The 20,000-nt window shown below is 48.0% G+C and overlaps 2 protein-coding genes across 8 annotated transcripts in view; one reads left to right on the top strand and one right to left on the bottom strand.

Annotated features, from left to right (window-relative positions):
* angptl8 (angiopoietin like 8) overlaps positions 1 to 258 on the bottom strand; it is a 1,870-nt gene extending 1,612 nt beyond the window's left edge. For both annotated transcript variants that reach the window (XM_042708712.1, XM_042708714.1), the window contains exon 1: positions 1 to 258. This exon is cut by the window's left edge and continues 193 nt beyond it. In XM_042708712.1, the coding sequence (XP_042564646.1) occupies positions 1 to 101 (101 nt within the window). In that variant the 5' untranslated portion in view covers positions 102 to 258.
* LOC105905751 (dedicator of cytokinesis protein 7-like) overlaps positions 1 to 20,000 on the top strand; it is a 50,127-nt gene that overhangs the window by 17,581 nt on the left and 12,546 nt on the right. Inside the window, exons 15-38 of one of the 6 annotated variants that reach the window (XM_031575453.2) lie at positions 2,121 to 2,238; positions 3,152 to 3,222; positions 3,565 to 3,703; positions 4,909 to 5,010; positions 5,897 to 5,983; positions 6,359 to 6,590; positions 6,979 to 7,143; positions 8,012 to 8,181; positions 8,982 to 9,083; positions 10,318 to 10,404; positions 10,812 to 10,907; positions 11,552 to 11,692; positions 11,912 to 12,025; positions 12,316 to 12,486; positions 12,681 to 12,820; positions 13,886 to 14,055; positions 14,483 to 14,634; positions 15,435 to 15,617; positions 16,144 to 16,270; positions 16,564 to 16,645; positions 17,338 to 17,434; positions 17,643 to 17,777; positions 18,052 to 18,204; positions 18,397 to 18,555. In XM_031575453.2, coding sequence (XP_031431313.1) covers positions 2,121 to 2,238; positions 3,152 to 3,222; positions 3,565 to 3,703; positions 4,909 to 5,010; positions 5,897 to 5,983; positions 6,359 to 6,590; positions 6,979 to 7,143; positions 8,012 to 8,181; positions 8,982 to 9,083; positions 10,318 to 10,404; positions 10,812 to 10,907; positions 11,552 to 11,692; positions 11,912 to 12,025; positions 12,316 to 12,486; positions 12,681 to 12,820; positions 13,886 to 14,055; positions 14,483 to 14,634; positions 15,435 to 15,617; positions 16,144 to 16,270; positions 16,564 to 16,645; positions 17,338 to 17,434; positions 17,643 to 17,777; positions 18,052 to 18,204; positions 18,397 to 18,555 — 3,193 coding nt within the window. Of the gene's footprint in view, positions 1 to 2,120; positions 2,239 to 3,151; positions 3,223 to 3,564; positions 3,704 to 4,908; positions 5,011 to 5,896; positions 5,984 to 6,358; positions 6,591 to 6,978; positions 7,144 to 8,011; positions 8,182 to 8,981; positions 9,084 to 10,317; positions 10,405 to 10,811; positions 10,908 to 11,551; positions 11,693 to 11,911; positions 12,026 to 12,315; positions 12,487 to 12,680; positions 12,821 to 13,885; positions 14,056 to 14,482; positions 14,635 to 15,434; positions 15,618 to 16,143; positions 16,271 to 16,563; positions 16,646 to 17,334; positions 17,435 to 17,642; positions 17,778 to 18,051; positions 18,205 to 18,396; positions 18,556 to 20,000 lie in introns of all 6 variants that reach the window. The other 5 variants (XM_031575446.2, XM_031575475.2, XM_031575460.2 and 2 more) reach the window with 5 other exon arrangements.

Here is a 20,000-nt window from a genome sequence, read left to right as displayed (position 1 = left end):
ACCTCCTCCTCCGAGGCTTCCTGCTCCCCCACCGGGGCCGCCTGCACGCCCTGAAACGCCAACACGGCCGCCACACACAGCACGCACAGAGCCCGCGTCATCACGGAGATCAGTCACCGGTTACCAAGCGACTGCTAGTCTGCTGTAGTCTCTGCTGAAAAGTGCCTCAAACAGAGTTGGCTGTTTTCAGCTGATTGTGGATCGCTCAAACAATCTCGGGAAGAGAGCTGAGATGCTTTGAGCTAGTGTTGCGGAGAGTCCATGCATGTTTCGGCTTGAGTGTCTCTGACTTATATGTAGGTGTGTGTGTGTGTGGTTAAGTTGCGAAATCTCCCCTCATCTGAGGGCCAATCACTGAGGAGCATTGCATCAGTTGACCTTGACACTCAACGTAGAGCAGAGAAGCCAGCCAATGCACAAACATAACTGGTAATTGAGCCCTACCGCACATTTTTTTATGGTGGAAAATTAATTTCAGTTCAGGGGCCCCTCAAAAATAAAAAAATACATTGTGACAATTTTTTCTGAAAATTGAAACATCCTGTTCCTGCTATAAGCCAAAACGTTGTGGGTATCTGTGCAGTTTCAAGGCCATAGGTGATTTTCATCTGGCAGAAGCTGGCCTGTAAAGATGGCTCCAGAAAGAAAATGTGAAATTTAGCATATTTTCAACAATCAAAAATCAAATGTGGGACATGGGTTGGTGACTGTTAAAAATATGCCATGAAATGTGCCAAACTGACCAGATCCTTGTTGACCAAGAATAATCTGGCCCCAGAAGCAAACTGTGGTAAATAAATAGGTATACAACATTTCTAAGGAGCTTTATGAAGGTGGGAACCCTTGGCTCATTCGACTTGTAATGTCTCAGTTCTTCTCGCTCTATCATTTTTTTTCTCTATTTATCAAAGGATACAAACCTTTTGGAGTATTTACATTTACAAGGTTGTATGTGGTTTGTGGTTGCTGTAATGTGAAGGAGTGAAAGTAACACTGTTGTAGCCGTTTTGGACATTTTTGTCCAGACATAAAGATTGCATTTGCCCTGGGTTACTTTGACTGTGTTATATGATTATATTGTTTCTATATTTGCATATTGTTTCTTTATATGCAACAATTTGACACTTTTTGAGGTATGGTTTTATAGGCAACTAGTTTTGGTACCATCCTCAAATTCATTTTGATAGCATATGGTCATGTGAAGGACAGATAAACACCTGTGTCTTCCCCACTTGCCATCCAAGATATGCCCTATGTAGTTCTGTGTAACGGGCTGGAACACTCCGCAAAAATGGAAGAAAAGCTTTCACACGCATGACATTGCCAGCAATACTGCCAAAACATACCAGTTAGTGTGTTGGCAAGCTTCTATCAGTGTCAGCTGGGCTGTTGGTGGTGTTTGCAAGGTTTTTGCATGCCTTTTAGGTAGTTAGCTTACTAGTTTTGGAACAGAACTCCGTATTGCTGCTTTAACTACTGGTCCAATAAATCAGTACTAATAAACTTCACCCCCCCTTGATTGAGCGTTTTTTGGCATTATAGAAACAGACAAACTTTTATCACACCATTTTATCTAAACTGTATGTGTGTGTACACGCATGTATGCATGGATGTATGACGGGGAAAGAGAGAGGCTGGAATCGATAAAGAGGAGAGCTTGTCTTTGTAGTCTCCATGTCAGAGTTTGTTTAAGGGTAAGGTCACGGTGCACGGTCCAACTCTTTTTTTTTTTTTTTTTTTTTTTTGGCCCCCTCAGCTGCTGGCAGCCCCGTGGCTGATCAGCTGTTTGCTGGATGACAGCGAAACAGGAATGAGTTGAGCAACCTGAGTTCAGTGGTTTCGAATAACTTTGGTTCATTTACCTCTCTCTGTACTGCCCCCCCCCCCCCCCAACCTCCTCCACCTCTACGGTCTCTCCATCACCCAACTTCCTTTCACATATCTCACATTTACACTCTTTACTCTTTCTTTGTGTCCCTTGGTTTCTTTCTTTCTTTCTCGCTCTCTCATCATCTCCCTCTCTGTCTTTCTCCTTCTCTTTCTCTCTCTCTGTTTCTCTCTCGCACACATGATGTGACCCTTCCTTCTTCTTTTTGTCTCCATCCCTCTCTTGTTCTCAGGAATCTACTCTACATCTACCCCCAGAGTGCCAACTTCAGCAGTCGCCAGGGATCGGTGCGGAACATCGCCGTGAAGGTGCAGTTCATGGCCGGAGAAGACCCTAGCCTGGCCATGCCTGTGAGTGTGTGTGTGTGTGTGTGTGTGTGCCCACTTAAACACGTGTCTCTGACAGACCACAACACACCAGCGCCAGGGGAGATGTGGCTTTGACCAACTCCGCAACAAGCCTGAGTTTCCGCCCAGAACACCACACACCAGAAAAACAAGCAGAAAAACATTAGAAAGAACAGAAAAACAAAAGGATCCCACACACTTACTCCATGTTCTTCTTTTTGAAATGGCAACGATATACATCTGTACATCAATGACACCAAACCCACAACGAGCACAGTGGAGCCATCTAGAAGTTAAAGAAATGATTTGGCCCTTTGCAGTGCACCATGCACTCTCTATCTCAACCAACTTTAAAACAAACAAATCCAAGAGTTTTGCAGGTTTCCCTACAAAGTTTGCTTATGCTCATCTGGGCCTTACTGTGTGTTTTTTTATTATTATTATTGGTCATCAGTTGTCTTCAACAGCAGTCCCATTTAGATTTGTGTTGTCCTACCCTGATCCGATTGTGATTTGTGGGACGTTCCATAATTTCATATGAGAGACTGGTAGCAGGATGCTAATCCAATGAAACGACGAGCTAACAGCAGGCTGGGAATGTCTTAATCCATTCAGAGAAGCTACAAGAAATGTCGTAATCCAATCAGCGCTGTTTAGAAATGTCCTTAATTCTATCAGTGCAGCTGTGAAATTCTGCTAATCTGATGAGCTTTGTGAGGGGGTGGCAGAGCTAACCACAGGATCCACATGGAAAGCTTCAGCTAAGAAAAGCGGTGATGGCGGTACTTGATGATGGTGCCGGTCTGGGAGCTATGACTCATGTATATAGATCATGGCATTTAGGCTGGCGTTAAGGCACGAGTGACTCACACTAATAATGGGGTGGTGTGTGTGTGTGTGTGTGTCATGTAAACAGGTCATCTTTGGGAAGTCCAGCTGTGCAGAGTTTTACAAGGAGGCGTACACGCCCATCATCTACCACGACAAGTAAGAGTCGACATATCATGTCACCAGTCACACCCGTTCTCCTTTCAACGCCTATTCTCCACTTTCCTCATCTCCTCTCGTGTGTGTGTGTGTGTGTGTGTGAGAGAAGGTGTTTGTTCCTCTTTGTTTGTGTGTGCGTGTGCGTGTGGGTATGGGTGTGTGAGAGAGATTTTGACTTTATTTGGTTGTGTTTCTTTTTGTGTGTGTATACATGCATTTGTGTGTGTGTGTGTGTGTGTGTGTGTGTTCATGTTCTCTCTCACCCATCCCTCTCTCGCTCTCTCTCTCTCTCTCTCTGTCTGTCTGTCTGTGTATATCTCACTCTCCCTCTCTCTCTCTCAGGTCCCCAGAGTTCTATGAGGAGATGAAGATGAAGATCCCCGCCAACCTGACAGACAACCATCACCTGCTGTTCACCTTCTACCACATCAGCTGCCAGCCCAAGCAAAACACCCCCCTGGAGACGCCCGTGGGATACACGGTTAGACACTAACCCCCCCCCCCCTCCCCTGAGTCTCCCAGTAACCCCCCCCCCCCTCTCTCTCCTGAGTTTCCTAGTCTCCAAACCCCTTACCACCTATCCTCGCATCCTGCTAAACCGGAATCAGCTACACGGTTAAACCCCCCGCACCCGCCTCTACCATCCATCCCACCCCAACCCCGGCACTCCTGCTAAACCAAAATCAGCCCGTCTGCCACAGTTTGGCAAAACATACACACCGGCCACAGGGGATCGCTTAGAATCCTCATACGGATGTACACACACACACACACACACACGCGCACACACACACACACACACACACACACACACACACACACACACACACACACACACACACACACACACACACACACACACACAAAAACACACACACACAAAAACACACACACAAAAACACACACACAAAAAACCTGCCCCTCACACTCCCTTTCTTGCCCTGGTGTCACCTTACTGTTGACATGAAACCACAGCTCACCTGCTGAGGGCATTGAAGCGTCAGTGTTTGTGTTGCTGCGGGGTGCCACGCAGAAGCGACTGGAGCAGAGATGAAAGCCTACAGTCTAGATACTGTGCACGGATGGAATATGTTATAGTTACACTGGGTGAAATTGTGTGTGTTTGCGTGGGTGTGTAGTGTCATGTTATGTAGTATACGGGGTAGTTGTGTGTGTGTGTTTGCGTGGGTGTGTAGTGTCATGTTATGTAGTATACGGGGTGTGTGTGTGTGTGTGTGTTTGCGTGGGTGTGTAGTGTCATGTTATGTAGTATACGGGGGGTGTCTGTGTGTGTGTGTGTGTGTGTGTGTGTGTGTGTGTGTGTGTGTGTGAGTGTGTGAGAGGAGGATAATAGTGTGGGAGTTGTGCCCCAGGGCTGACTGGAACATGGCAGTCTCAGAGGGAGTGGTAATAGCTGGTGGCGATAGCTGGCATATAGTCAACGTGTGAGTCACTAGATGAGAGTGGGTGTGTGTGAACAGTGTGTGAACCTGCTGAGGAGTAGCATTCAAGTAACATTGGGAGTGTGTTTTGGAGGGGGGCAAGTGTGTGTGTGTGTGTGTGAGAGACTGACCGAGATTGTGTGTGTGTGTGTGTGTGACTAAGAGTGTTTGTGTGTGACTGTGTGTGTGTGTTTGTAGCATATGAAATGGCCCAGGGCCTAACTGCTGTGTTGTTGCTCCATAGTGGATCCCGCTGATGCAGCATGGCCGCCTACGCACTGGCACCTTCAGTCTGCCCGTCTCTGTGGAGAAACCCCCGCCCAGTTACTCTGTCCTCACTCCTGATGTAAGTGCGTGTGCGTGTGCGTGTGCGTGTGCGTGTGCGTGTGCGTGTGCGTGTGCGTGTGCGTGTGTGTGTGTGTGTGTATATGTATCTCCATGGAGAATCCACCAAACAGTTGCCCTAACTCATTATGTAAGGGTTTGGGTGTGTGCATGTGCCTGTGTCCTTGTTTTTTTGTTGTATATCTATGTTTGTGTGAGAGTGAGTGTGTGTCAGTGTGTTTTGTGGATATCTATGTTTGTGTGAGAGTGAGTGTCCTTGATTTTTGTGTATATCTATGTTTGTGTGTGTGTGTTTTGTGTACATCTATGTTTGTGTGAGAGTGTGTGTGTCAGTGTGTTTTGTGTATATTTATGTTTGTGTGAGAGTGAGTGTCCTTGATTTTTGTGTTTATCTATGAGTGTGTTTTGTGGATATCTATGTTTGTGTGAGAGTGTGTGTGTGTCAGTGTGTTTTGTGGATGTTTGTGTGAGAGTGAGTGTGTGTCAGTGTGTTTTGTGTATATCTATGTTTGTGTGAGAGTGAGTGTCCTTGATTTTTGTGTATATCTATGTTTGTGTGTGTGTGTTTTGTGTACATCTATGTTTGTGTGAGAGTGTGTGTGTCAGTGTGTTTTGTGTATATTTATGTTTGTGTGAGAGTGAGTGTCCTTGATTTTTGTGTTTATTTATTTATGTTTGTGTGAGTGTGTGTGTGTGTGTGTGTCAGTGTGTTTTGTGGATATCTATGTTTGTGTGAGAGTGTGTGTGTGTCAGTGTGTTTTGTGGATATTTATGTTTGTGTGAGAGTGAGTGTGTGTCAGTGTGTTTTGTGTATATCTATGTTTGTGTGTGAGTGTGTGTTTTGAATCCTTTATGCATGGCCTGTGCCCATGACTCTGCTCTTACAGGTGCAGCTCCCTGGGATGAAATGGGTTGATAATCACAAAGGGGTCTTCAATGTTGAGGTGACCGCTGTGTCCTCCGTCCATACTCAGGTATGGCACGTACTAACACACACACACACACACGCACACGCACACGCACACGCACACGCACACGCACACACATACGCACGCACGCACACACGCACGCACGCAGACATATATACACACATACGCACACATACGCACGCACGCACGCACGCAGACATACACACACACACACACACACACTCATTGCAAACCAAGAGGCACACAGGTCAACTACTTAGAGGCTAGAAAATGACACACAATACATATTCCAGTGCTGAAGATCTTGTGTGTGTTTTGTGTGTGTGTGTGTGTGTGTGTGTGTGTGTGTGTGTGTGTGTGTGTGTGTGTGTGTGTGTGTGTGTGTGTGTGTGTGTGTGTGTGTGTGTGTGTGTGTGTCAGGACCCTCACCTGGATAAGTTCTTCACACTTGTCTACGTGCTGGAGGAATACTCCTTCCCATTCCGGCTGAAGGATGTCATCATCACCGAGGCCAACGTGGAGGCAGAGCTGAAGGCCAGCATGGCCGCCCTCAAGGGGGCGCTGTTGGACACCTGCGTGCGCTTCCTGCACCAGCTGCTCGGCAAACTCATCCTGCTCATTGTGCACCCACCCGTCATCGCCGGCCAGATCGGTGAGCGGGTGGGGGGTCTGCAGTTTCAAATTCGCATCCCCGGTTTAATGATCGTGATTGTGTGGAAAATGCCCTCTGCCTCAGAAATGAAAGACAATATTTGTTTTTGAGTTATTTTTCAGCTAGGATCAATTTAGTGGTTTTGGCAGAGCTGTATTTTGTCTCCTTTTTGTCAGTAATTTTCTTGTCTTTTCAAGGTAATCTAATCATTTCTATGGAGATACATTTTTTTCAATTCTGTGAAACACATTCACATTCCTCTCTCTCTCTCTCCCCCTCTCTCTCTGTGTCTCTCTCCCTCTCTCTCTCTCCACCTCTCTTTCTCTCTCTCTCTCTCTCTCTCTCTCCCCCCCTCTCTCTCTCCCTCTCTCTGTGCTGCTCCGTGTAGTGAACCTGGGCCGCGCTGCCTTCGAGGCCATGTCCCTGCTGGTGAACCAAATCCACAAGAACCTGGAGGGGAACCAGGACCAACACGGCCGCAACAACCTGCTGGTCTCCTACATCCACTACTCCTTCCACCTGCCCACCACTGAGCCCACAGCGCCCCCTAATGGTAAAACACAGGAACTCCCTCCAGCAGACGGGCTCTAATCAAAAGCTTGTTAGGGCCCTTGATTAGATCAATTTGGAGTGTGAGTGCCTGTTTGTGGGGGATGGCAGGCAATCACACTCCAGTCACAGCATCCCAGTGTGAATTTACATGGAAAAATTATAGTGGATGTACACAACTGTCTAATGAAGTTACACAAGCTGTATAATGATAGGACACAGTTACACAAGGTGTGTAATGATAGGATAGCGTTGTTTCAGTATTGCTGGTATCTGTCTTATACGCCAGGGGTTCTCAGTCCTGCTCCTCTTGCGCTCTCTATCCATCCCCCTCGACCTAGTACACTGGATCCCCCTCGACCTAGTACACTGGATCCCCCTCAACCTAGTACACTGGAGCCCTCTCGACCTAGTACACTGAATCCCCCTCGACCTAGTACACTGGATCCCCCTCAACCTAGTACACTGGATCCCCCTCAACCTAGTACACTGGATCCCCCATTGATGTAATACACTGAATCCCCCTCGATGTAGTACACTGGATTCTTCCTCGACCTAGTACACTGGATCACAGGCCGTGTAATTGGAATGATTTTGATTACTTCGCAATCTCAGATGTGCTCAGCAGAACAAGAGTGGCATTGATAGTTTCAGTGCAGGGTTGTCTCGGGGATATGATCCATAACCCCTGAAATAAGACTTGCACATTGGGCATGTTGGACGCATGTTGGACCCATTAGTTGTACATCAGCAGGTTTGCTCTTAGGAATTGACCCCATGGCGCTGGCTTTGTTTCGGCCTTCCGTTCTGCCGTATATTTGAGTTAGTCGTCCTCCTCACCCTCTTCCACTATTTCCTCCTCTGCTCTCCAGCGGGCACTCCGACTTATGAGATGCCCATCCAGTACGCCACCCTGTCCCGCGCCACCGCCAGGCCGAGCAGCCTCCACCTGTCCCGCTCCAAGAGCATCAGCAACTCCAACCCCGACCTGGCCACCACCCCCACCCCAGACGAGGAGGTGCAGAGAATCATCGGCAGCAAGGTACCCACACCACCCCCCACCCCCCACCCTCGGAAATAGCAAATACATTTTTTGGGGCGTCGGTGGCGCGTTTCGTTTGGTATTCTGCATTCCGTAACTGTTAAACACATTTTGGAGAAAAGATACACAGTTGCTCAGACTGGCATCCATATCAGTAAACATCATCGAGGAGTTTTGTTCACAGAATGTAACACCCCTCAGAAGGGTGTATTTTGTTCGGTCAGGTATGCAAAGCAAATGCATCTGGTGTTCACGGAGTATGGCGGTTAGGGACCAGATTCAAGATGGTCGAGGGTCTTGTAATCATGTGTAAATGTAAATACTCTCTCAAACTGATCTGAAAGAAAATCATGCATATGCTCCTCATCCAGCATGCAATCAGATAGTGATCTGTATGGTGGATGTGTCGGGAGTGGCTCCTGTTGTCTGACTGCCCTGATTACTCCTGCTTATAGCTTTACTTCCTGTTTAAAGACAGCAAGACGTACTGTCCTGTGATGCGTTCGCTGTTTCCCCTCAGTCCACCCCCCCCCCCCCCTTTGCTGGGTTGCTGCTGCCAATGTCAATGATGCAATCTGTGTGCTGTGCTTCTGTCCACCTGTGTGTCTGTCCATCCCGTTGTCTCCTCTGCCTCTCTCCTCTACCTCTCCCCCATATTCCTTCGTATCGTCCCCCTCTTCCTTTGTCCACCCCTTCCTCTTGTCCTTCCTCTCCCTCCTGGGGTCTGTACCCGTGTGCCCCTGGTGTGTGTGTGTGTGTGTGTGTGTGTGTGTGTATGTCGTCTGATGTCTGATGAGCAGGGGATTGACCGCTCTCACTCCTGGGTAAACTCTGCTTACGCTCCGGGCGGCTCCAGGTCCGTGCTCCGCCGCAACCCCAACTCCAGCTGTGAGCTCAAGCAGGTGCCTACCCATATCCCCACCTATACCCATACCTATACTCCCACACCTGTGTGCTCTACCCTACCCTACCCAACACACACACAAACATACCTCACCCGGTGCCTACACTGCTGCCCTCCTCCTGTGCCCACTCCCAGAGGTGGGCAGTGTGTGTGGTTAAGGTGAGCTGAGGTGTCATCCTCCTCCTCCTTCCTCTTGTTCTTCTTTTTCTTCCTCTTCCTCATCCCCCGTCGACCAACCCTTCCTCTTCCTTGTCATCCTCGTCCGCCATTTTTCCACGACTCTTCCTTTTTTCCTGCCATGACATAGCTACAAACCATCTTGCTTTGCATCGCTCTCAACTCATTCAGTCAGCCAATTTCTTTCTCCCATGAGGCTCTCTGTCTACATACACTCCTGTGCTTCATCAGCCCCAATCAGGAGACCACGGAGAAGTGAACATTTTGCTCAGGGATACTCTCTTACAAGCGGACAACTCTTATGAACGTCAGCCTTTTCTTTAGCTGGTTTGTTGGTGGTCAGGAGTCAGTTAGGCACCATGTATTTTCCACTATCATATATAACACTCCTTAATCCATCTTACAGAGATGAGACTCTTGAGGCAGTATACAAAGTTAGGTGGTGTCTAACTCCCAGGAAGCAACAAAAGGCGACCAGCATCAGCTAAATAAAGCCCTTGGTGGGGGGACTACGTGAGTCTAACGTGGAGATCAGTCTGTGTGTAACAGCAGGTGTAGCTAAGGCAACGGATGACTGATTCTGCTGTTGCATTGGTCATTTCTCTCATGCTCGCCACTATACCTCACATCATACCAATAGAGGCTAACAAAAGAAGAAAAGAAAGAAAAAAACAAAAAACTTTTAACATTTTCATCTTGGCGTTAACAAGGTAGACCACAGAAGGTCTGAGCTAAACTGTTGGTCATTGGTGGTAAACTCCTTCCCTGAAGGGGCTTGGACTGCCTGGAGTTCTCTCAGCTTCTGAGTACTGGGTGAGCTCAAGCGTGTTCTCATCTGAGTTTAAGAACCTGGGCAGCCCATTCGAAAGGTGACCTTGGAAATATCTTTCCACCAGCCTTCCAGGGATTGAGTTTCACTCGTTTGCCATCCATTCATTCATCTGTGTCATGTCACTCTCTTCCATGGTTTTCTTTCTATTTGTTTCTTCCTCTCTCTCTCTCTCTCTCTCTCTCCCCATCACCCCATCCTCTTCTTCTCCATTGCTCTGTGGAAGGCGAGCGAGCGAGCCTCTAATCGCATGTCTGCCTTCCTGGAGAGCTCCACCTTCTTTCCTGCTCCCACACGGCAACTAGCCAAGAAGGTAACACACACACACACGCAAACACACACACACACACACACACACACACACACACACACACACACACACACACACACTCACACACAAATGACATATTGTAACCTTGCAAACACACAGTGCTTTTGTGTATAATAAAGCATAATACTTAATAAAGTGGTGTATATGTGCACACATTGGTAGTTTGTGTCAATTCAGATACTGATAGTAGTATGTCAATCCAGTCAATCTGTACTAACTGCTGTTACACATGTGTATGTATGTGTGCCTGGTTCTGTGTTTGTGGGTGTGGGTGTGTGGGTGTGGGTGTGTGTGCGTGTGCGTGTGTGTGTGTGTGTGTGTGTGTGTGTGTGTGTGTGTGTGTGTGTGTGTGTGTGTGTGTGTGTGTGTGTGTGTGTGTTTTCTCACAGCTTCTTCATGAGGAGTTGGCCCTGCAGTGGGTGGTGAGCACCAGCAGCGTGAGGGAGGCGGCCCTGCAGCAGGCCTGGTTCTTCTTCCAGCTCATAGTCAGTACACACACACAAACACAAACACCCCACCTCCCTCCTCTATACACACACAACATTATACACATACTCACTGTCAGTACTGCAGGAGGACCTCACACACACACACACCCCACCTCCCTCCTCTATACATACACAACATTATACACATACTCACTGTCAGTACTGCAGGAGGACCTCACACACACACACACACACACACACACACACCTCTCATCTCCCTCTTCTATACACACAAAACATTATACACAACATTATACACATACTCACTGTCAGTACTGCAGGAGGACCTCACACACACACACACACACACACACACACACACACACACACACCTCTCATCTCCCTCTTCTATACACACACAACATTATGCACATACTCACTGTCTACGCCAGTTGTGTTCAACAGCTAATTCATACCAATCTAGACAGTCCATGATGTCAGAATGGGTGCTAGTCATTCACACAGAAATCATATTATGCAGAACTCATATTATGTTCACTTTATTTAATTACCTCTTTTGGACTTCAATAAACCTAGCAATGTTTAATGGTTGTTTTATTTCATCTGCACGTATGTAATGTATGTTTACTATATCGTAGTTTCAGCCTATGCAGTAACCCCCATATTATCTCTACACCCAGGGTAAGAGCATGGCCCACCATCTCTTCCTGTCTTCCCGTCTGGAGACTCCCAGACGTCAGCGCTTCCCTGACCGATTTGTGGACGACATCGCCGCCCTTGTGTGCGCCATCAGTGCAGACATCGCCGGCCGATACCACAAGGTACCGGCGCTTGTTTACCTCCCTTTCTAGGGGCGTCTGTGTGTGTGTGTGTGTGTCTGTGTGTGTGTGTGTGTGTGTGTGTGTCTGTGTGTGTTTTATTCAGTCCCTTAATTAGGTGCTTGGAAGTGGTACGTAGGACAGCGAACAATGTAATGTGTCTCGCACGTTGTTTATGAAACTTCAAACACTGCTTCCTCGTCTTCCTCGTCTCTCTGTCAGGATGTTGAGCTTGTCGAGAGGCTGAATAGCAGTCTGGCTTTCTTCTTGAATGACCTGCTGTCTCTCATGGACCGCGGCTTTGTGTTCAACCTCGTCCGCTCCTATTACAAACAGGTACTCACTCATGCACACGCACACGCACACACACACACACACACACACACACACACACACACACACACACACACACACACACACACACACACACACACGCGCACAGACATGGGGTCACATACATGTAATGCAGCCACACTTCCATATACAAATATATGGAAAAATGATCACATTTAAAACCCTTATATACCTGTTGTGTATAATGTGAGTGCACAGAAAGCATCCATCTGAGCGCTCGGTCATCTGTACCTGATGCATACGACCCCGTGTTTGCGCCCTTACGCTCCCAGATCGCCACTAAGCTGCACACGTCTCAGAACCCCAGCGCCCTGACCGCCCTGCGGATGGACTTCATGCGCATCGTGTGCAGCCACGAGCACTACGTCACGCTCAACCTTCCCTGCTCCACCCTCAGCCCGCCTGCCTCCCCCTCGCCCTCCACCTCCTCCACCACGTCTCAGGTGAGCGAAGCCTAAACAGCGCCACCGTCAGGCAGCGTCATGGTCGTGAGTTACGGTTCAGGTGCTGGAGTCCATATCTGTCTAGTCCATATTCTTTTTTTTTTTTCATTGTTTTTTTTTTGTGCTCTTTTAATTTTGCCTTCTCTACCTCCCTCTCTCTCCCACTGTCTCTCTCTGCACCCTCCCTCTCTCAGAGCTCTGCGTTCTCGTGTCAGGTGTTGGATCAGGGGGTCCAGAGCATGTTTGAGCTGTCCGTCCCTTTCCGCCAGCAACACTTCCTCTCGGGCCTGCTGCTGTCTGAACTAGCCCTCATACTGGAGCCCGACGGAGAGGGGTGAGGGGAACCCGACACACACACACACACACACACACACACACACACACACACACACACACACACACACACACACACACACACACACACACACACACACATACAAGAACAGAACAGGCCCGCACACACACACACACACACACACACACACATACACATACAAGTACTAAACAGGCACACCCACACACACAACCATACACACACAACAGAACAAGCCCACACACGGAACAAACAAACACACGCACACATACACTCGACAAATTCACGCACACATACACACACCTGTATATATATGAGTGTGTGTGTGTGTGTGTGTGTGTGTGTGTGTGTGTGTGTGTGTGTGTGTGTGTGTGTTCACAAACATACACACCTAGAACATAGAATTAAAAAATATAAAGTATGGTCACACACACACACACACACACACCATCTCCATCACCACACACACACACAGACACACACACACACACACACACACACACACACACACACACGCACACACACACACACACACACACCTCCATCACCACACAGACACCCCCTCTCCTTTCAGAGGCACTCTTGCGGTCACTCACATCAGACATGGTGTCACAGTAAAGGCATGCCCACACACATCTGGATGTGTACTTAGACACGGCCCCTCACACATAGCATGACGCATGCACTTGGACAGAGACCAACTCTGAGTATATATGGGGGAAAGAGCAGCTGATGATTGAAGTACTGTACACACACTCAGTCACGTACATTCCAGCACACTGCCTCCAACATTGCTACTGTTTTTTTCTCCTTTCCTCCCCTACCCCCTTCTTTCTTTCTTTCTTTCTTTCTTTTGTCCTTTCTCTATTATTCTTTCTTCCTCTCCCTTTTCTTTCTTTTTGTTACTTTCGGGTCTTTCTTTTGTTATTTCTTTCCTTTCTTTTTTGTCCCCTTGCTTTCTTTTCCTCCTTTGCTTTATTTCTGATTTCTTTTTTTTCTGCCTTTCTCTCTCCCTCTGTCATTCTTTTCCCTCCCTTTCTTTTCCTCCTCTTCTCTCTTCCTGTCTCTATCTTCCCTCTTCCTCAGGGTGTTCTTCCTGCACAAGAAGGCCATCAGCGCGCTGCACTCTCTCCTGTGCAGCCACGACTCCGACCCGCGCTACACCGACCCGCAGGTGCGCGCCCACGTGGCCCAGCTCTACCTGCCACTCATCCCCGTCATCATGGAGACGCTGGGCCTGCTGCACGACTTCACCGGTGAGCCGCCGCGCTGACGTGGCCGCCCCCTCTGCCCTCTCAGGCTACCCAGCCAGCCCCATTCAGTCACGAGATGATAGGGGGATGGGGGTTCAGTCACGATGATAGGGGGATGGGGGGTGGGGGGGGTGCAAGAGGAATGAGGTCATTTAGAAAGATCAAAGGGGCTTTGGCTCTGAATTATTGTCACAACATGTCTTCACAATGCCAAAGTTTGTTTAGGTTTGTTGGCAAACAGAGCATATGTGATTCAGCTAATAGCAGGCCCTGTAATGGTGTGATGTGTTCTAACTGTGGTGTTGACAGAAGCCTGAAACATATGGGGCTTTTCATGACTGGTAAGCAGTGTGTTGAAGACTGTATTGCGGTGTGTCAGTATCGGCGTTAATGTGGGACTTATGTTTGCTTGCTTTGTGGCTTCGCACAGACCCCTCCCCCCCTCGCGTGCGCCACGCCTCAGCGCTCGCAGATGACGGCGACCCAGACAACGGCAGCACCATCAGTCAGTCTGTCGCCATGGCGATTGCCGGCTCACCCCTGCCACACTCCAAGGCGAACCACTTCGCTCTTCCCTCGGTGGTGAGTGGAACACAGCACAGTTTTCTCAGAGCCGTGAACGCACATGTGTAGAATGCCGACAGAGCACACACTGAAATGATAGCAGAGATACAGACAGACAGAAAGCCTGTCGAGTGATGTTTTCGTTCAGTTACTCTAGTTGTGCCCATACATGCATCACACCTGCTGGAGGAGAGAGAGTGTTAAATAATTCAGTGGTGTCCAAAGGGATGGAGGAGCGGGCTGGTGTCAGGCATAATTAATGCAGTCATGATTGGCCCTCCTTCTGGAACATTCCATCTGGCTGAGAATGAGGTCAGCACTGCAGTTCTCAGACTGGCCACTAGAGGAGCAAGCTAATAAGGAGGCACTGCCCTGCGGTACCTCTGTCTACCACCAGAGGGCATGTCTAGTTTCCTGTCTTTTCTGGAGTCCTATTGTTAGTCCCTGGAGGGCTCTGTGCTGGCGGGAAGAATGGGCCAATCACATACATCTACAGTGGGCAAATGAGACGTATTTACCACCTGAAGACAGCTAGGAATGGCTGTAGACTTAAATGGCTTCTGAAACTTATGTATAGCACTGCTGTCGTTCATAGATGGTCTTTCAAGGTAGCACACAAACTAGATGTTTCAGTATAACTAAGAATCTAAGTTCAGTTGATCAAACTTTTTTTTCTTTCTGTCTGGCCATCTGTTGCCTTTCTTTCTTCTTCTGTCTGTGTTTTTCTTTCTGTCTATCTTTCTACTTTTTTTTCTTTTTTTTTCTTCTAACTTCTCTATGTATTACTTTCATCCTCCCTCCCTCCCTCCCTCCCTCAGGCTGGCCGTCAGTGCAGCTCGCTGTCTGTGGAGTGCAGCCGCACTCTGCTGGTGTGTTTTCTTTGGGTGCTGAAGAATGCGGACGCCTTACTGCTGGAGCGCTACGTCTCCGACCTGTCTGTCATCCAGATCAACCGCCTGCTCGACCTGCTGCACCTCTGCATCTCCTGCTTTGAGTACAAGGTACTGGTGCATCAACCCAAACACACACACACACACACACACACACACACACACACACACACACACACACACACACACACACACACACACACACACACACACACACACACACACACACACACACACACACAGAAGCCTCTCCTGCTAGTAGTTGGAGAGGATCTACAGCTCCTCTGCTTTCCGGTTTCTACATCTAGCCACTCAATAGTACTCACTCAATCAATAAATCCCTTTCTTACAAGAGCATTAGTAGGTGGTGTGAACAAAATGGCTCCTATGAAAAGGTTCAATAATAGATAGATGCCCAGCAGATGAAGTCCATGTCCGTGGATTGCACTGAGGGGAGATGATGGGGCAGAAGCATACGTGTGCAGAGATATAGAAGAATGGTAGTGCAGTCTGCAGTCTGCAGAACATATAGCAGTTGATAAAGGCACAAGATTCTAGAGCAGTTTCGGTGTGACAAAAGGTCTGATTGACCTCGGGTGAGGCTGCTCTTTGGCTCAGCTGTATGTGCTTATCTCAGGGAAAGAAGGCCCTGGAGAGGATCAACAGCCTGACCTTTAAGAAGTCTCAGGACATGAAGGCTCGCCTGGAGGAGGCCATCTTGGGCACCATCGGGGCCAGACAAGAGATGGTGCGACGCTGCAGAGGTGAGTGAGTGAGAGTGTGTGTGTGTGTGTGTGTGTGTGTGTACACCTGTATTAATATACACGTTTACAGGTCCAGTTGTTTCCCATATTCCTGTGTGGGTCAGCGTGTGTTATAGTGTGTGTGTTTGGATCAGGACGTGGGTTTCCTCTGTGTGTGAGTGTGTGTGTGTGTATGTGTGCCAGTATGTTTATGTAAGTGTGCATGAGTTTGCTCTAGGGGTGTGTGTGTGTGTGTGTGTCTCTATGTGTGGTTGCATTCGATCTGTTTAGCCTCCCTGTTTTGCTCTGTGCAGAAAGGAGTCCGTATGGCCAGGAAAATGTCAGGTGGAGGAAAAATGCCACTCACTGGAGACAGAACGCAGACAGGGTTGACAAGTAAGTCTTTCTTTCTCTCTCTCTTTCTTTCTTTCTCTCTCTCTCTCTCCCATCCTCACACACGCACACATATAACACACACTTTATGTCTCTCTTTCTTCCTCTCTCTTTTTTCGTCATCTCTCTATTTCATCCTCCCCCCACCTCACTGGCTGGCAGTCCCTCTCTTCTAGTTTACATGTTGGCATTAGTATCGTCTGCGTAATGCCAAAGCAAGCCACTTAGGTCATGAATTATAGAACTACTTCTTAGTGCCCACTTATGAACAGCACATGACTTTGACATTTGTGCGGGTGTGTGTGTGTGTGTTTGTCTGTGTGTGTGTGTGTTTGTTTGTCTACATGTGTGTGTATTTGTCTGTGTGTGTTTGTCTACGCACGCGTGTGTGTGTTTGTCTGTCTACGTGTGTGTGTGTGTGTGTGTGTGTGTGTGTGTGTGTGTGTGTTTGTCTGTGTGTGTGTGTGTGTGTTTGTCTGTGTGTGTGTGTGTGTTTGTCTACATGTGTGTGTGCGTGCGTGTGTGTGCGTGTGTGTGTGTGTTTGTCTGTGTGTGTGTGTGTGTGTGTGTGTGTGTGTGTGTGTGTTTGTCTATGCACGCGTGTGTGTGTTTGTCTACGTGTGCGTGTTTTTGTGTGCGTGTGGTGCGTCTACGTCTATGCGTGTGTGTGTGTGTGTGTGTGTGCCCTCTAGCAGGACCAAAGCAGAGGTGGAGCAGGAGTCTCTGGTGGATGGAAACTTGGCCACTGAGGCGTCTCTGATTGTGCTGGACACACTGGAGATCATTGTGAAGGTAAAGCCTCCTTCAGGCTCAATCAATCATACGCCAGCAGTGCCCCTTTCCTAAAGCCAGCGGGTAATCCTGGCCAGACCTGCAGGCTGGCTACAGCAGGGGTATATATTAGAACTCGCTCTCATAAACACACATTGGCGGAGTGCCGTCTGTGTAACGGGCAGTCTGTGTGTGTCGTGTGTGTGTGTGTGTGTGTGTGTGCCCTCAGACGGTGGTGGCATCGGAGCTGAAGGAGAGTGTTTTGGGAGGGGTGCTGCGTGTCCTCCTCCACAGTATGGCGGGGAACCAGAGCGCCCTCTTCCTTCAACACTGCTTCACTACACAGAGAGCACTGGTCTTCAAGGTGTGTGTGTACACTACACAAGTGTGTGTATGTGTATGAAAACTGATTATTACCAATGACATACAGTGATATAAACATTACATTTTTACTCTTACTAGGTAGTATCATCCTAATAATGTAGAGTTTTTAAAATATGGTGTGGTGTGTTTACATCTTGAGTAATCTTGCTCTAATTTGTGTGCGTGTGTGTGCGTGTGTGTGTGTGCGTGTGTGTGCGTGTGTGTGCGTGTGTGTGTGTGCGTGTGTGTGCATGTGTGTGCGTGTGCGTTATCAGTTCCCAGAGATGCTGTTTGAGGAGGACACTGAGCTGTGTGCGGACTTGTGTCTGCGTCTGCTCCGGCACTGCGGCAGCAGCGTGGCCTCCGTGCGCAGCCACGCCAGCGCCTCCCTCTACCTGCTCATGAGGCAGAACTTTGAGATCGGCAACGTAAGAATACCACACACACACACACACACACACACACACACACACACACACACACACTCACACTCAGACAGACAGACAGAAGCAAACAGACACACAGACACACACACTCAGACAGACAGAAGCAAACAGTTAAATACTGTTAGCACATATGTCTCATAACGTTTTCAAACATGTCTCCTTCCTCTGGTGCAGAACTTTGCGCGTGTGAAGATGCAGGTGACCATGTCCCTGTCCTCCCTGGTGGGGACGTCGCAAAACTTCAACGAGGACCACCTGCGCCACTCGCTCAAGACCATCCTCACCTACGCGGAGGACGACCTGGAGCTGCGCGACTCGCCCTTCCCCGAACAGGTGAGTGACCGCAGCCGAGAGCACTGCACTGGGTACAGCAGGGGGGGGGGTAGTGTTGGCTGGACGCAGTGCTGGGTGTAGGATAGAGCACAGTGCTGGTTACAGTAGAGGACATAGCTCTGGGCACAGTGTTGGTTTGTGTCAGAGGGCACAGTGTTGGGTACACCAGTACATAGAGGCTGTATCAGAGGGCACAGTGTTGGGTACACCAGTACATAGAGGCTGTATCAGAGGGCACAGTGTTGGGTACACCAGTACATAGAGGCTGTATCTGAGGGCACAGTGTTGGGTACACCAGGCTGTGTCAGAGGGCACAGTGTCTGGCGAGGAGACCCACCCTAGCTCACAGCAGTGAGAGAGAGAGAGCAGAGTCCATATTCAATTTGAAACGCAATGAAGTCCGCGTTAGACCCTGTGACGCCATGACACCACTCAAATAGAGCAACGTGGAAGAGAGAGAAATGTATGTCCACATCAGACAGCGAGGATGGAGCACAGCCTTTGTTGGACAGGTCAAAGGGCATATTCATATTCAATGTCGGTCTCTCTTCTGAGCCAGTAATAACACAGGGAATTCTGATATGTGCTGTTATGACAAGCACACTTGTCACGTGTCCAACACATCAGTGCGTATTATGAAAATATTTAAACTGTAAAATGATCAAACATCTAAAGTTGAACTGATTACTGCCTAGCACAGTTCATAACCTCCAAAGTGTAATCACCGCCGTGGCCTTCACTTTATCTCACATACACAGGGCTAACAAACACGCCTGAAAGCAAGCTACATAGATCATTGGGAATCTGTTTATGTAGAATATTGTGTAAAGGTAAGTGAAGAGGTTAGTAGTGATGCGTAGCCTAATTTTCGGAGGTCTCGTTCTCTCCGTGGAGAAAAGAATGCACTATATGTGCGTGTTAATCCATAAACCAAAGCCAGGTAATATTTATATTCTGTACAAAGTCAATAGCCTACAACTACATGACCAATAAGCCAAGCAGAGCTTACATTTCCATCCCTGTCTAAAAGTTTCCGATTATCATTTTATTTTCTACCTCTGCCTTATCATCGACCTTTATCATCTTTCTCTAATAGTTACGTTACTTTTTTTCAATTTGAAATTACGTTTTTTTTACAAAACATATAATCCAATAGATTTGACTGTGAGATGAAAAACAGGAAACATAAACTGAGCATCTGACCAGGATCTCTCTGTTTCTGGCTCTCTAAATCATGTGGACATAGAATATATTATTGCTATAGGCAACCGATATGATGCATGACCCCAACACTATTACAATGACACTAGTTATATTAACAGTTAGTTATATTAACAGCTTTATGTGGTTGGTGTTGGTAGATAGACTAGCATCGCTCCCTGCACTGTGAAATGGCAACGTGTAGCAACAAAATATATTTAATAAGCATTGAATATGCAGTAAAT

This window comes from Clupea harengus, chromosome 1 (genome assembly GCF_900700415.2).
Source record: "Clupea harengus chromosome 1, Ch_v2.0.2, whole genome shotgun sequence".
In the NCBI taxonomy this organism is placed as follows: Eukaryota; Metazoa; Chordata; class Actinopteri; order Clupeiformes; family Clupeidae; genus Clupea; species Clupea harengus.
Note: the sequence above shows the minus strand (reverse complement) of the source record. Positions and strands in the feature narration are given on the sequence as shown.